General features: G+C 44.7%; 2 protein-coding genes across 2 annotated transcripts in view; both read left to right on the top strand.

The window, feature by feature from the left end:
- The first annotated feature begins 883 nt into the window (after positions 1-883).
- Positions 884-17369, top strand: part of LOC306934123 (perforin-1-like) — a 45213-nt gene continuing 28727 nt past the window's right edge. Inside the window, exon 1 of the mRNA XM_079516602.1 lies at positions 884-1062. The gene's annotated coding sequence lies outside the window, so the exon portion shown is untranslated. The remainder of the gene's footprint in view (positions 1063-17369) is intronic.
- Positions 8936-15853, top strand: LOC306934621 (E3 SUMO-protein ligase PIAS2-like). Its single transcript, XM_079517270.1, has 5 exons — positions 8936-8967; positions 9907-10090; positions 11694-11827; positions 12143-12180; positions 13241-15853. The coding sequence occupies exons 2-5, from the start codon at positions 9933-9935 to the stop codon at positions 13481-13483; spliced, it is 573 nt and encodes a 190-aa protein (XP_079373396.1). The 5' UTR covers positions 8936-8967; positions 9907-9932; the 3' UTR covers positions 13484-15853.

Raw genomic sequence — 17369 nt, 5'->3', positions numbered from 1 at the left:
AGTTTATTTTGTTTTTGAGTACTGGAGTTTAAATGCTGGCCACAGAAATGACCAGCTGCTTCAGATTGGCTCATAAGGAGCTGGGTAATTGGACTGCACCATGTTCCCTTTGCATATGGGATGGGCATGGGTTTATGTTTGAATGTATTATTTAGATTTTTGAATAAATGCATTTTTGATATTTCAGTTTCATTGTATTTTCTTTTGTTAATATGAGTTAGTGATGTGTTGTAGTGTATTATGTTGTAGTGATGTGTAGTATGTTTAAATGTTATCCTTTGTCTTCCCCTTTGTGTCAATAGTGGTTTGATCACCCACTATATATATGTTCCCCTCATATCTCATTTTGGTCAGTTTTGAGGTTCTGTTTGTCCTGAAGAAGAAGGAAAAAAAATATTTTATGAAACTACACACTTGTCCTGGTGTCTCTCTTGCCGATCAACTCTGGTCCCTGGCACCCATACACTAAGACTGGAAAAGCATCAGTCTTTTTAGATTTGAGCTTTAAAAATAAAGCATTATGTCATGCTTTGGCCATTCAGAAATAGCAGATCTACAAGCGCACTGTGTCAAAAATGCACTTAAAGTACCAAAAATACTCAATATGCAAATTGTAAAAGCAAAGTTTTCAGAACCTCCCTGTCACCACCGCATCATTTGGTGACCCCCCCCGGGGGATCATGACCCACAGTTTGTCAGCATCCAAGAATACCAAGTATGCAAATTGGAGCCCGACAGCATGCCAGATTTCTGGGTCCGATGTTGATATGACCCATATTTGATCAAGTGCTTTACAATGTGTTTTTTACAACTTTCACACACACTGATGGCGGAGGAAATCCACGCAAGGTTCATCAGGAGCAGTTAGGGGTTCAATGTCTTGCTCAAGGACACTTTGGCACTAAACCAGGGGGAGCCAGCCATCTATAGCTGGGAACCGTTTCCCAAGTGATGTCACACAAAGTATAAGGGCTACCCTGGCCTGGGGACTGAGAACGCCAGACACAGCATCAAGAGCTTGTAGCATCAAGCAAGAAGAAGTTCTCCACCCCACGGCTCAAGGTTAGAAGAAATAACCTCGCCCTCCAGAAAGAATCTACCTACATAGGTAGACCAGCATAGTTTCCTCCAACCTCCAATATCGTGTGACCAGACTCTTGGCCTTCGTTACATTTACCGTTGCTACTTTAAGTATAATGTTGATAGTTTTTTATTTTATTTTTGTATTCTTTTGAATGCAGCACTTTCTTTACATCGTCATTGTGGTATTGATACCAGCCTACTGAATACTTCAGTTCACCACTGAAAAGAACATGATAGCAGAGGTAAAGCACAAGCACAGTTCTATACCTTGAGTCAATGTCACTGTGAAAGGAGATATAAGGTGGCGAACTTAAAAGAGGGTCCAAGGCAGCTCTGTCCAGTAGAAGTAGAAAAATCCTTTATTTCATTAATTAGTTAAATATTAAAAACAAGGGTTAAAAACACGACCAACGCGTTTCGGCCTGCATGGGCCTTCATCAGGGTCAACTGTGATAGCAGAGGTATTTCCATCTATAAATAAAGGTATACCAAGCAGACATCAAACAGGATATCACTCCTAAAAATCGCTGACCTATACACTTCCCCAAGACAGGCATCCCGTCACAGTCTATATGCTATTATTAACGCGTCTGAGGAGGAAACTACTCCATCTACCAATAAAGGAAACCACTGCGTCGGCATTTCCCGCACGCAGGCTCCAGAATAGAAAGTTATGGTCCAAAAGAGAGGTTTCTGAGACTGATCGCTCAGCTGTTGAGCTTGTGCCAAATACCTTTGTACTTTTACTTTTGCAATTTTGAATGCAGGGCGTTTACTTGGTATTTTCTGCATTGCGTGGTCCAGACGTGACTTTGACTCTTCAAAATAAAAGCATTACAACAACTTGACACAAATACATGAAATAATGTTTTAAACGTAAATGTGACTTAATTATGACCTTTTATGAATAAAGCAAACTATATCACCTATAGTGGCAACAGTTACAATATGAATGTGTTTAAATGCCAGTGTAGCTGGTTCACACACACACACACACACACACACACACACACACACACACACACACACACACACACACACACACACACACACACACACACACACACACAATGCAGCAGGCATTAGACAACCTGACAGCCACCAACCTGGCAACCCTGAATGAGCCAATCAGCTGTCAGTCTCTGGTGTGTGTGTGTGAGAGAGAGAGAGTTCTCACAAGTACTGTTAAAAAAAACTCTACCCTAACGTCACTAAAAAGTACATTAAACACTTTTTCCTTTCCAAAACAAACACAACGTACATTATGACAATATTTCACCCTTTGCATTGGTAAAATAGACTTTTTCTTTTTTTTCCTTCCCTTCCAAAAAAACAAAATTACCCAAAATCCATGGTTAAGAGTATTCCACGATGGCTCAGTGGTTTGGGCAGCTTCCTACGGTGCCTGCCAGAGGACGCTGGTTCGAGTCAAGATTCGGGACCTCGGACCAAGGACTAAGGATCCAGAATAAATAAATCAAAATAAATCACTCTTTACCTTTTAGTCAACAAGTCAAAAGTCAAGACAAGGACTAAGGACTAAGGACTAAGGATAAATCAATCCCGGCCCCTCCATAGGGCCGGGGGTCCGCCGGGGGTCCGCGGAGGGGGTCCGCCGGGGGTCCGCGGAGGGGGTCCGCCGGGGTCCGCGGAGGGGGTCCGTGGGGGTCCCCGGCCCTATCTCGGCCGTCCCTTGTCCGTTTCGGATGGGGGGAATCTCGTTCGAACCGGGCCGCCGTCCCGGATGCGCTCCCGGGGCTCTCGCGGTGGCAATAGTTGGAAATGTCACGTCCACCAAGGGGAAACCTTGACCAGGCTATGGTGAGTATGCCAGTATGGCCACTATATGCGTGTAGGCTACTATGTTGGCAGCAGTGCTCCGTTCACGTTTGTTTATTATATTAGTGCTGTCTGCCGTGATACCTGGCTTAATATGGTCAATACTGAATCAGTCTAAAATATGCTTTGGCGCCCCCCCCCCACCCACCTCTTGCTATAGACAGACATGACTTGACATGACATGACATGATGTGTGTCAAACAATTGTCACACATGGATGGATGATTATCCTTGTTTATTTATTTATTTCCGGGGGGAATGAATGAATGAATGAATGAATGAATGAATGAATGAATGAATGAATGAATGAATGAATGAATGAATAAATAAATAAATAAATAAATAAATAAATAAATAAATAAATAAATAAATAAATAGATGGATGGATGGATGGATGGATGGATGATGGATGGATGGATCATATTTCCGGGGGCATTTCACACACCTCACATTTTGCTTATGCAAATTAGTGGGCTGCGTCCCACCTGCTTTGTGGGTGTGGTTTCGACTACTTTGTGGGAGTGGCTTATGCAAATGAAGGGGCGTGGTTCCGGCTAGTTTGTGGGAGTGGCGTGGTATGCAAATGAAGGGGTGTGGTTCCGGCTACTTTGTGGGTTTGGCTTATGCAAATGAAGGTGCGTGGTATGCAAATGAAGGGCACTTTCGGCTACTTTGTGGGATTGGCTTATGCAAATGAAGGGGAGTGGTATGCAAATGAAGGGGCATGGTTCCGGCTACTTTGTGGAATTAGTTTATGCAAGTGAAGGTGAGTGTTATGAAAATGAAGGGGAGTGGTATGCAAATGAAGGGGCATGGTATGCAAATGAAGGGGAGTGGTATGCAAATTAAGGGGCATGGGCCCGGCTACTTTGTGGGATTAGTTTATGCAAATGAAGGTGCGTGGTATGCAAATTAAGGGGAGTGGTGCCGGCTATTTTGTGGGAGTAGTTTATGCAAATGAAGGGGCGTGGTATACAAATTAAGGGGAGTGGTTCCGGCTACTTTGTGGGAGTGCTTATGCAAATGAAGGTGTGTGGTATGCAAATGAAGGGGAGTGGTATGCAAATGAAGGGCATGTTTCGGCTACTTTGTGGGATTATTTTATGCAAATGAAGGGGCGTGGTATGCAAATGAAGGGGCGTGTTGTGCAAATGAAGGGGAGTGGTATGCAAATGAAGGGCATGTTTCGGCTACGTTGTGGGATTAGTTTATGCAAATGAAGGGGCGTGGTATACAAATTAAGGGGAGTGGTTCCGGCTACTTTGTGGGAGTGCTTATGCAAATGAAGATGCGTGGTATGCAAATGAAGGGGAGTGGTATGCAAATGAAGGGCATGTTTCGGCTACTTTGTGGGATTATTTTATGCAAATGAAGGGGTGTGGTATGCAAATGAAGGGGCGTGTTGTGCAAATGAAGGGGAGTGGTATGCAAATTAAGGGGAGTGGTATGCAAATGAAGGGCATGTTTCGGCTACGTTGTGGGATTAGTTTATGCAAATGAAGGGGCGTGGTATGCAAATGAAGGGGAGTGGTATGCAAATTAAGGGGAGTGGTGCCGGCTACTTTGTGGGAGTAGTTTATGCAAATGAAGGGGCGTGGTATGCAAATTAAGGGGAGTGGTTCCGGCTACTTTGTGGGAGTGCTTATGCAAATGAAGGTGTGTGGTATGCAAATGAAGGGGAGTGGTATGCAAATTAAGGGCATGTTTCGGCTACTTTGTGGGAGTATCTTATGCAAATGAAGGGGCGTGGTATGCAAATGAAGGGGAGTGGTATGCAAATTAAGGGGAGTGGTGCCGGCTACTTTGTGGGAGTAGTTTATGCAAATGAAGGGGCGTGGTATGCAAATTAAGGGGAGTGGTTCCGGCTACTTTGTGTGAGTGCTTATGCAAATGAAGGTGCGTGGTATGCAAATGAAGGGGAGTGGTATGCAAATGAAGGGGAGTGGTATGCAAATGAAGGGGCATGGTTCCGGCTACTTTGTGGGATTATTTTATGCAAATGAAGGGGCGTGGTATGCAAATGAAGGGGCGTGTTGTGCAAATGAAGGGGAGTGGTATGCAAATGAAGGGGAGTGGTATGCAAATGAAGGGCATGTTTTGGCTACGTTGTGGGATTAGTTTATGCAAATGAAGGGGCGTGGTATGCAAATGAAGGGGAGTGGTATGCAAATTAAGGGGAGTGGTGCCGGCTACTTTGTGGGAGTAGTTTATGCAAATGAAGGGGCGTGGTATGCAAATGAAGGGGCATGGTATGCAAATGAAGGGGCATGGTATGCAAATGCAGGGGAGCGGTATGCAAATGAAGGGGCATGGTTCCGGCTACTTTGTGGGATTAGTTTATGCAAATGAAGGGCGTGTTTCGGCTACTTTAGTGGATTGGCTTATGCAAATGAAGGGGAGTGGTATGCAAATGAAGGGGCATGGTTCCGGCTACTTTGTGGGATTAGTTTATGCAAATGAAGGGCGTGTTTCGGCTACTTTGTGGGATTGGTTTATGCAAATGAAGGGGCGTGGTATGCAAATGAAGGGGCATGGTTCCGGCTACTTTGTGGAATTAGTTTATGCAAATGAAGGCGCGTGGTATGCAAATGAAGGGGAGTGGTATGAAAATGAAGGGGCATGGTTCCGGCTACTTTGTGGGATTAGTTTATGCAAATGAAGGGGCGTGGTAGGCAAATGAAGGGGCATGGTTCCGGCTACTTTGTGGGATTAGTTTATGCAAATGAAGGGCGTGTTCCGGCTACTTTGTGGAATTAGTTTATGCAAATGAAGGGGCGTGGTATGCAAATGAAGGGGCATGGTTCCGGCTACTTTGTGGGATTAGTTTATGCAAATGAAGGGCGTGTTTCGGCTACTTTGTGGGATTGGCTTATGCAAATGAAGGGGAGTGGTATGCAAATGAAGGGGAGTGGTATGCAAATTAAGGGGCATGGTTAATGAAGGGGCATGGTTCCGGCTACTTTGTGGAATTAGTTTATGCAAATGAAGGTGAGTGGTATGAAAATGAAGGGGAGTGGTATGCAAATGAAGGGGCATGGTATGCAAATGAAGGGGAGTGGTATGCAAATGAAGGGGCATGGTTCCGGCTACTTTGTGGGATTAGTTTATGCAAATGAAGGGGAGTGGTATGCAAATAAAGGGGAGTGGTATGCAAATGAAGGGCATGTTTCGGCTACTTTGTGGGATTAGCTTATGCAAATGAAGGGGCGTGGTATGCAAATTAAGGTGCGTGGTATGCAAATGAAGGGGCATGGTATGCAAATGAAGGTGCGTGGTATGGAAATGAAGGGGAGTGGTACGCAAATGAAGGGCGTGTTTCGGTTACTTTGTGGGCGTGGCTCATGTAAATGAAGGGGCGTGTGTCGGCTACTTGACATAACCACGCGCCTTAATTTGCATACCACGCCCCTTAATTTGCATACCACGCCCCTTCATTTGCACACCATGCCCCTTCATTTGCATACCACTCCCCTTAATTTGCATACCACGCACCTTCATTTGCAAAAACTAATCCCACAAAGTAGCCGGAACCATGCCCCTTAATTTGCATACCACGCACCTTCATTTGCATAAACTAATCCCACAAAGTAGCCGGAACCATGCCTCTTCATTTGCATACCACTCCCCTTCATTTGCATACCACGCACCTTCATTTGCATACCACGCCCCTTCATTTGCATAAGATAATCCCACAAAGTAGCCGAAACATGCCCTTCATTTGCATACCACTCCCCTTCATTTGCATACCACTCCCCTTCATTTGCATACGATGCCCCTTCATTTGCATACCACTCCCCTTCATTTGCATACCATGCCCCTTCATTTGCATATCACACCCCTTCATTTGCATACCACACCCCTTCATTTGCATACCACTCCCCTTAATTTGCATACCACGCACCTTCATTTGCATAAACTAATCCCACAAAGTAGCCGGAACCATCGGAACCATGCCCCTTAATTTGCATACCACTCCCCTTCATTTGCATACCATGCCCCTTCATTTGCATACCACTCCCCTTAATTTGCATACCACGCACCTTCATTTGCATAAACTAATCCCACAAAGTAGCCGGAACCATGCCCTTCATTTGCATACCACTCCCCTTAATTTGCATACCACGCCCCTTCATTTGCATAAGATAATCCCACAAAGTAGCCGAAACATGCCCTTCATTTGCATACCACTCCCCTTCATTTGCATACCATGCCCCTTAATTTGAATACCACGCACCTTCATTTGCATACCACTCCCCTTCATTTGCATACCATGCCCCTTCATTTGCATACCACGCCCCTTCATTTGCATACCATGCCCCTTAATTTGCATACCACGCACCTTCATTTGCGTGCGTGCGTCTCACAAATCTAAACATATTGTAGATGTGTGCATAAATATGTTTGTGTAGTTGAACATGCAGTTTAAAGATGGAGTGCCATGATTTTTTTCCTCCCTAAAACATGATCATCGGGTATTATTACAATATAAGGAGGAAGAACTTTTTCCAAAAAGTGTACAATATTTGTTAAAATCTTGCTTTTATGTGGACACGCCCACCAGTTCATTAAATTGGCCTGGTGGGTGGTGATGGGTGGTGATCCACCTAAATTGAAGCCACACCCACAGCTGTAGTTGTATGATAAAGGGGGAGTGGTTAGGGGAGGGGCTGATAGTGTGATGTCACTATATTACTGTTTATTTCATTGGCCCGTTTGACTGTCAAGGGTTCAGCCTCCAGGAAGAAACCATTGCACATAAAAACGACTCCAGGGTGCTCGTAGCGCGGCACTGAGTGCCGCGCTACGAGCTTGTAGGTCTGCTATTTTTGAAAAATGGTGAAAATGAAAAACCTCATGTTTCTCTATCAGTGGTTCTCAATATTTCCCTCTTGTAGGTCTGCTATTTTTGAAAAATGGTGAAAATGAAAAACCTCATGTTTCTCTATCAGTGGTTCTCAATATTTCCCTCTTGTAGGTCTGCTATTTTTGAAAAATGGTGAAAATGAAAAACCTCATGTTTCTCTATCAGTGGTTCTCAATATTTCCCGCTTGTAGGTCTGCTATTTTTTAAAAATAGCAGACCTACAAGTGGCACCGAGTGCCGCGCTGTGAACTTGTAGGTCTGCTATTTTTGAAAAATAGCAGACCTACAAGTGGCACCGAGTGCCGCGCTCGGGGAGCTCTATAACATATCCGAAGATCAGACCGGAAGGCCTGATTTTCAGCTCACAGTGCGGCACCGAGTGCCACGCGGTGAACTTGTAGGTCTGCTATTTTCTACAGAAGCAAAGGTTTGACGTTTGCGCGCGTCTACGTCGACTAGAAAGGTCGCCCGAGGACGTACTACAGTTCCACGCGTGCGTCTCGGGGAGCTCTATAACATATTCGAAAATCAGACCGGAAGGCCTTACCGTTGTGGCGTTCTACAGAAGCAAAGGTTTTAAATAGTAGACCTACAAGCTCGTAGCGCGCCACTCGGTGTAGTGGAACGTTCGCGCGCGCCATGTCGACTAGAAAGGTCGCCCGAGGACGTACTCCAGTTCTACGCGTGCGTCTCTGGGAGCTCTATAACATATCCGAAAATCAGACCGGAAGGCCTTTCCGTTGTGGCGTTCTATAGAAGCAAAGGTTTTTACGTTCGCGCACGCCATGTCGACTATAAAGGTCGCCCGAGGACTTACTACAGTTCCACGCGTGCGTCTCGGGGAGCTCTATAACATATCCGAAGATCAGACCGGAAGGCCTTACCGTTGTGGCGTTCTACAGAAGCAAAGGTTTTAAATAGTAGACCTACAAGCTCGTAGCGCGCCACTCGGTGTAGTGGAACGTTCGCGCGTGCCATGTCGACTAGAAAGGTCGCCCAAGGACGTACTACAGTTCTACGCGTGCGTCTCTGGGAGCTCTATAACATATCCGAAAATCAGACCGGAAGGCCTTTCCGTTGTGGCGTTCTATAGAGGCAAAGGTTTTTACGTTCGCGCACGCCATGTTGACTATGTGGACACGCAGTCAAGGTGTCCTCCCAGTCCATTCCAAAACTTGAGCGTAAGTACAACTTTATTTATGTTTTTGTTGAAACTCACAGATTTAAGTTGTCAGTGGCCATTCCCTAGAAGGCGCCTCACACACTGAAATTCTGCTATCTACAAGATGGCCTATTTTCGGTTGTTTGTTGTTGTTTTCTTGTGTGTGTTTATTGATAGTAGAGAGAGACAGGAAACTGGGACAGTGGCACGCAGCCATGGTCGCCGGGCTCAGAAATTGCACCTGCGACTCACTATCAGGCTGCTTTAGAACCTATAACCTTAACCGCTAGGCCAGCGGTGCTCTAGTTATTCGTTATTTTAACATAAGAGTATTTGATGTGGTGACGGTCAAACTAGAAATAGAATACATTCAGAAAGACCCTATTGATCTCGTATATTTAATAAAAGCAAAGGTTTAAGGCCACAGTCTGCATTTGGTTGGTTGCATGGCTACCAAAACATCATTTGACATATTGTGGTCATTGTTTATGAAACAGAGCACTAATTTGTGGGGGAGGGGTCTCCTTTCACACGGTTTCACAAATGGCAGACTTAGACTATATTAGCCCAACATAATCTTTCAGTCGCGTTGTGAGATTTTCTTTGCTCTCGTCCATGGAAACTGTAGTCATAGTTGTCTTAACCCACTAAGACCTGGAACGCATCTGTATCACCTTAGCGACCACATGAACCATTATTTTATACTTTAGCTGTTGAAAAATAACAGATCTACAAGCTTGTAGCTCTGCTATTTTTGAACAATTGTGAAAATGTGAGCAATTCTTTGAATTTATATTCTTTCACTTGCTTCTGGGGGGTCCTTGACATGAAATATTTTTTATCACCGCTGATATAGGAACATAGGTCTTTCAGAAAACTGTCATGATTTAGAAGACATTTGTAGAATCTGGTCTCAGGCCTTAATGGGTCCCATACCTCCCCCTCCATCACCCCACAGCGTCCACTCCCGTGCGACAGTGTGCGATGGCGCTGCCCACGGGCGAGTCCGGCTCCGCCAAGAAGGCCGACGTCATCGACCTGACGCTGGAGACCTCGTCGTCGTCAGAGGACGAGGAGCCCGACCTGCCCATGAAGAAGCGCTGCGTGTACATGACCAAGACGGAGGAGATCCACAGCAAGGGGTCAGTGGTGTTCGTCATTGTCTCCAAACCTTGGAGAAAGGGGGAAGCTGTGTCTCAGATCAGGTCTGACACAAACAGGCAATATAGACCATAGACCTATATAAAGGCTAGATGGCTCAAGGCGGAGTCTCTGACGTAGTTCAGCCGGAAGCCATCTTGCTTCGGGGCTACAGTACAGTATGTTCAATGGCAGCTCAAACAAAAAGTCATAACTCGCTCAAATCTTGACTGATTTACAAACGGGTTGGTTTATTACAAACGTCAACGTGGCTATGATTCAGGGCGCTTATCTGCTTAATTTTGTTTTTTATATGAACGTCGTATAAAAGCATATAATTATGCGGACGTCTCTGATGTTTATAACAAACCAAACCATTTGAAAATTGAGCAAGTTATGGTTATTTAAAAGCACATGCCCCATAGACACAATGTTATGCTGCCCCGAGGTAAGATGGCCGACACGTAGCAACGTCGCTCTCCATTGGCCATTGCGCGGGTGAGCCATCTAGCTTTCTTATATATATATCTATGATATAGACCGTATTCACACAGCGGCCATCAAGTTAATAGCAGGGTGGCGAGTTGCCAACTTGCCACCCTGCTATTAACTTGATGGCAAGATGGCCGCAATTTGTGAATATGGTCTGTTGGCATGTTATACAGAAACAGACGGCAGAGTCACACTCATTGCCAGCTGTTGTAGTAATCAACCACTTCCACACCCCATCTATAGGTTCATGCTGCACTAGCTAGTTAGCCTGGAAACCAGACAAAACGGCCAGTGCAAAAACAAAAATTGCCCATGGCAGAATTAGTCTGGCCCCGCTTGGTGATTAGATTTAGCTGCCCCTGAAATTGTGTGGGGCACCAATTGGGGACCAGCGTGCAATTATGCGGCGGGTTCATCACCAGAGGCATTTTTGTTAATCCGGCCCCTGGAAATGCAGGTTCCACACAGATTCCAAAATATTAAGATTAAGGGTGCGTTCGGAAATGCGCACCGGGAATGTAGTCAGTTTGTTGAGTGTGGTGGGCGGTGATGTCACAGAGTGCGTTCAGTGTGCCTTATTTACGAACGACCAAAGCTGTGACGCATTCACACCGGACGACCCCAGCTTCAGGGTAGGGTCGCTCAGTGCGGGCACTCGGCACACCCGGTGCGCAGCACACTGGATTTTCGAACGACAACGCACCGAGTGCACTGAATAAACAAACGACAAGAGAGCACACCAGTGCGTTCAGGGCGCATTTCCGAACGCACCCTAAGTGTGGTGTTACTCACGTAACACTACACTGCCAAAATGACTACAATTTAATAGCATTCAAGGGACAATTTTCCCAGGTGTTTAATCCGTTTATACGACTGTATGTGGTTATTTTTATACAGTTATAGATATACCAGTTGTAGAAAAGGATGTGGCGATGTTGAGCCAAACTCGTTGCATACGAGTTACATGCATACTAAATAATTTCCTTTATTTCTACTATTGGATAGAGACCAGTATAAGGCTGTGCAATCCACAGCGCACAAATAATGGATGATTGAATCGGACCATGTCTTTACCCACAATATATCTTATTGTTTGTTTGTCTGTCTCTCCAGGGTACTGACCTACCAGCCCTCCACGGTGCGAGTGCCAAACGTCCAGACTTTGGACACGCCCTACCTAACGTCCTCGCTGTCAGACTACCCTTTCCACCACTCCACCCTGGCTACCATACCTGCTGACATGCAGAGTGAGTGGCAATGTAAGTCCAGCGGTGCTGCAGAATGCTCTGATAACATTTGGAATTCATCAATATCTCTTCAGTTGAATCACTTAACACCCTCTATACCAGGGGTACTCAATTATCTTGCCGAGTTGCCACTGGAACTCTCTCAAGGACCCCTGTAGGTCCCCGGACCCCACTTTGAGAACCACTGCTCCTACAGAATGCGGCACAAGATGGGCATTAAGTCCTTGGATCGCTGGTTCACATCTGCTACTGTTTGCAAATTATTTGTATAATCCTTGTGTAACATTTCAAAATGTCTGTTTTGGTTTCTCTTAGGTCTGGATCTGCTTTCTTTTCTTCAAGCAGATTCTCAGGTACTTTGTCTTGAATTTAGCACGTTGTCATTATTTAACCTCATGAAGATTTTGTTGGTAATTTCCAGTCCAGGGATGGTATTGTGTTAGTTCCACTAACAGAGGACTATAAATTAGACAGTATGTATTAATAGACACAGGAAGGTTATACAATCTCTGTAACTAGCTCTATATCAGAAACTGTGTCAGCTTTACACAACAAGCAAAGTCTAACAATAGGCAGAAATGTGCCGAGATGTGGAATAATTGAATATCATCTGTCATGAGACAAGGGCACTTGCACATCATTTCCAGGAGATGGTGCAAAAACACCCTGCATTCTATTTACTGCTACTGAACTGAACAACCAGTTGATGTACTGTGTCACTTGAAGTTTTGTTTCAAATTTAAAGTGCACTATGAACTATGGCTATTATTGTACTTATGAGTTTTATTAAAATTATTTCAGCATTACCATTAGTATATCTCTGCTGTCGGGCAGAAACCAGCTATGTCAAAAATATAAACCTTTCAGGAAAGAAAAAAAAAAGTTTTTAGAACGATACTCCCTCATCAAAGTTGGTACAGTGACTTTATACAGATACTTTTTTTTATTACATTTTTATCCCACAATTTTGCACCCCATCTTTTTCACCCAATTTTTTATTTTATTTTTTAATGTAATCCTGGGCGCTACACTTCCTCTGCCAACCAGGGGGGGCAGCGGACTGACCTCATGCTTCCTTCTATGCCTGAGGAGTCCAAGCTGCTTCTTTTCACCTGACGGGGGAATTTCCCCGGCCGGACATAGCGCGTGGAAGGAACACGTTATTCCCACCAGTTCCTTTCCCCTCCATCAGGCACCCCGGCTGGCCAGGGGGAGGTAGTTTAGAGACCAGGATTACTGCATGTTTTTTGTGAGGGTACCTACCTTTATACAGATACTTGAATATGTCCTTATATTATCATCACTTTACCCTTACCTTGTATGAATTATATTTCCATGTATTTCTAGCATTACAGTGCTCCCATGTTCCTGGACAACATTATATTATTGAACTTATGTGAATTATATTTCCAGCATTACCGTGCTCCCATGTTCCTGGACAACCTGAGCAGCAGCCTGCAGAGCTCGGCCTCCTCCACCAGCTCTGCGCTGGTCTCCTCCTCCACCAGCCACTACGAGAGCTCCGCCCACGTCGCCACCAGCTCCACCCACCACGAGACCCGCGTCATCACGGGGGGCGGGGCCGGGAGTGCCGGCCAGCCGCTGGGCAGCAGTGGCGGCTCCGGCGGCATTTCGGACATCATCTCGCTGGACTGAGAGGCCACGAGGGGTGCGACCATGAGGGTCTTTGAGGGGGGATTCAGAGGGCCTTGTACAATCCAAGTTAAATGGGCTCTATGCACACTAAGTCAATAACTCTTCCTACTTCCGGACCCCTTCTCTACTTCCTGCACAGGTGTCACCGACGATAACTCATTTAAGGCTCTGTTCCATTCTGGTCAAACAGAGTCAGGGTGCTGCTATTGTGCGTGTTGGCTCATTGGAAACACTGCTACACCAGTGGGTATCAAAGTATCTTTGAGTTTGTTCCAAATGGCCCTGTATGGGTCTGTAACTCTGAGTGTACAAATTTAACCATTTGTACACTAGGAGTTATGGGGGTCTATTTGTACACCCTTGGAGTTATGTGGGTCCACTAAATGGAACAGAGCCTTAATTGGTATCATCGGTAACGCCTGTGAAGAAAGTAGGGAAGCGGCCCCGGAAGGAGGAGTTCTTTCCAAAATGGCGTATGTGCATATAGCCTATTGGAACTGAAGATTTTACAGTGTGGATTGGGGATCCCAGAGATAAAAATGGGGGTCCGCAGACCTCCAACAGACCTCAACCTCGGACCCCCACCCACCACTACCGCCAGGTGATCCTTGTGATCCGCACAGCAAGTCGTCCTGTTAATTTAACCACATGAACACTGAGTGTCCTTATTCTCATGTTATGAGCTCAATAATAGTCACGATACGAGGAATTTCGGCAGAAGAAATAGGTGAAACATTCAGCAGAAGCTGTTTGTGCGGTCTTCCTTTCCTTTTCAGTTCATTTATTTGAGTATTTAAGTACATTGTTTGAGTATCTGTACTTTGTTATTGCTTTAGAAACGTATGTACAGAAGTACATTTAAATAATAAGCATAAACAAACATGCCAATTTAGTCTTTTGACTGATGTAGTTTTTTTTAGGGCAGAATGAAAAACTAAATTTTTCTATGATTGAAATGATGTAATTAATAATATTTCGTTTCAATAATATGCAGTGATTATCAAGTCATAACTCTTTATTTATATTAATAATCTACACCAGTGTGCGGACCGTTGTCGACAAACTATAAAGCGGAGCACAAGTGGTCAAATTAACACTCGATCACTGGTTCTCAAAGGGTTCAAAATGGACCCTTACAGAGCTCTGTAACTGATTGAGAGTGTACAAATTGATATGCACTTTCTGCTCTAAATCAAACCCAGGGATGAACGATGGTATATAATGCATAACAAGCTGTGGGGGTCCTTGACATTAAAAAAGGCTGAGAATCACTTAACCACTGAAACCCCAGCATCTGCATGGTAGGGAAAGCTTTGGCAGAAAATAGCAGATCTACAAGCTCACAACGCGTTGCAGCGCATCGTCGTGTGAGCTTGTCGATCTGCTATCCTAGTCATCTAAAATCGTATAGGCATGAAATTATTGGCTTACGAATTCAACAAATCAGTCTACAGTGTAAAATCACCAGCGTAGACTGAAGAGTGCGTGCAAAGTGGGCCGGTAAAGGTATGCGTGTGTGCGGTCCCCTTGGTCTGTAGGATGGTCTCGACATTCAGAAGCAGTGAACCCCCCCCCCCCCCCCTTCTCCTTCTGTGGGGGATACTTGTACCCCGCCCCCCCCCCCCCCGAACAGACTTGTGTTGTCAAAGCAACACCTCTTCAAACAGTTGATACTGTACACCCACCCTGTGTGGATCAAACAGTTGATACTGTACACCCACCCTGTGTGGATCAAACAGTTGATACTGTACACCCACCCTGTGTGGATCGGACAAGTGTTATTTTCACCCATCCATCCGTGCTGTTGTGCACCCTATAATGGACTGACGGGTGCTCTTTTTAACTCACTCCACTCTCCGCCTCGCCCTTGGACCCAGAGAAATGGGGGGGAGGTGAGGAAAGATACATTTTGTGTTTTTGTTTTTTTGTTATTTGCTACGACGACGGCTGTCAGTCGAACGGGCGATTGATCCCCTTTGGCGGAGTCGAATCACGTGGCAGCTCATTTGTTATACTAATTAACTAGAGATCTATTTATGTTTTCCTTTTTCTTAAAACCCATTAAGACCCGAGGCCAATTCTACAAATGCCTTCTAAACCAGTAGTTCTCACGCTTTACACAGCATCGTAAATAGCAGATGTACAAGCTCCCAGCGTGGTGCGATGTGATGCGCTGTGAGCTTGTATATCTGCTGTTTTTGAATAGCCAACGCAAAAATGTAAAATCACACAGATCCTTTCCCGGTTTTAATGGGTTAATTCACCTGATCTAAGGCTGGCTATCTTTAGGACATTTTGTGGTATCAGAACCTTGAGTATTGTTTATTTCCTTTTTTTTATTGCGCAAATTAAAGCAATCGAAGCAACTTAAAGGTGCTGTGAGTGATTTTGTTAACTGTTGAAACTAATTCTAACGGTAATCATCGCTGTAGACTAGTGTTTTTTCAGGAGCAAGGGTCTCTAGTAAATGGAACATGCATTGCCTGGCTCCAGCCCTGAATCACTATCCATACCCATTAAGAAAATATGTTCTGGCAATTATGTAGTGAAACGAAATGAAAATTCAGACTGAGAGGCTACCAATTACGTCTACCTGGGAGAGAAGACTCAGGACTACAGGATGCTGTAAAATAGACGTTTATTGTTACTGAACAAACACTATAGCAATGATTACTATATTGACTGTCATAATATAGAGCATAAAGTAAATATCACTTACACTACATTTACATTCTATTTTGTTTTCCTTTTTAAGTCAGATATTTGCAAATGAATATGGGGGGGGTAATCTTTAGAAAGCCTTTAATTATGCAATTATCATCATTGTGACATTTTAACTGATGAACCATCTCTTGAACAAAGATGTTTAGATGGAGTTAATTTAGTTTGAATATACTTGCTAGACTCAGATGCCACTTTGAAAGCTCTCCGTCCCATCAGCTGGGTCCCGACGGGGAATGCATGGCAGTGCTTCTCAAAATTTGAAAAATAGTCTGATCTACAACGTGTCACTGCAACACATTTGTTGTGAACATTGTAACAAACGCAAATCGTTTATGGGGGGGTCACGTCATCTTTTCAGATGGCTGTCCGTGGCCAAATGGAATGTTAATTTGGGGGTCCTTGACGTGGAAAAGGTTTGAGAACCGCTGCTGTAAGCAGACTTGAGACTAACGGGATCTGGCTATGGAGTCACCAGCTGTTGCTTTTCACAGAGGACGTGAACGCATGCAGAGGGACACGCTATCCCTCCCAGGTTACCAGAAGGTGGCACACCCATTCCCTGATCCCCGTTTAGTGTTCCATAGCTTTGGTTTGATGGGCTTTGCAGCGGATTTGAACGGGAAACACACCTTTGTGCGTTTACTGTTCAAATCTACTGCAGAGCCAATCAAATGAAATATCAGGAAAACGGAATGCAATGCCACCTAGTTCTTCTGGGAAATGAACCCAAGATCTGTTGAAGCCGATATTTGGAAATGGAGGGGGAATGGAACCACAGACTCGACGGTGGTGGGCAGGAGGTTTACCCCTGTACCACCCGGATGCCCACCCTCTCTGAGAGCAAACTCTTGAGTAAAATGAACACTTTTTAATTTGCTGTGCACCATCAAGTGGCCGAGCCGTTGCTAGCATGTTGGTTGTAGCGACCTGGCCTGTGGTGTTGCCACGCGTCACAATACAGTTTCAGTTGAACTCTTGGTTACCTTTTTGTTTTGATACCGTCTTTTGTTATAAAGTATCTTTAAAATGCTATGTCATCTCTTGTTGCTTTTTTCCTTTTTTTTGCTTTATGGACATCTGACATCCAGTAATCACAGAAGCCCAAATTATACCATGCCATACAACGGTGACGGATGCCGAAAATAGATGTTGCCTTTGACAA

The sequence above is a fragment of the Electrona antarctica genome (genome assembly GCF_951216825.1).
Source record: "Electrona antarctica genome assembly, chromosome: 12".
In the NCBI taxonomy this organism is placed as follows: Eukaryota; Metazoa; Chordata; class Actinopteri; order Myctophiformes; family Myctophidae; genus Electrona; species Electrona antarctica.
Note: the sequence above shows the minus strand (reverse complement) of the source record. Positions and strands in the feature narration are given on the sequence as shown.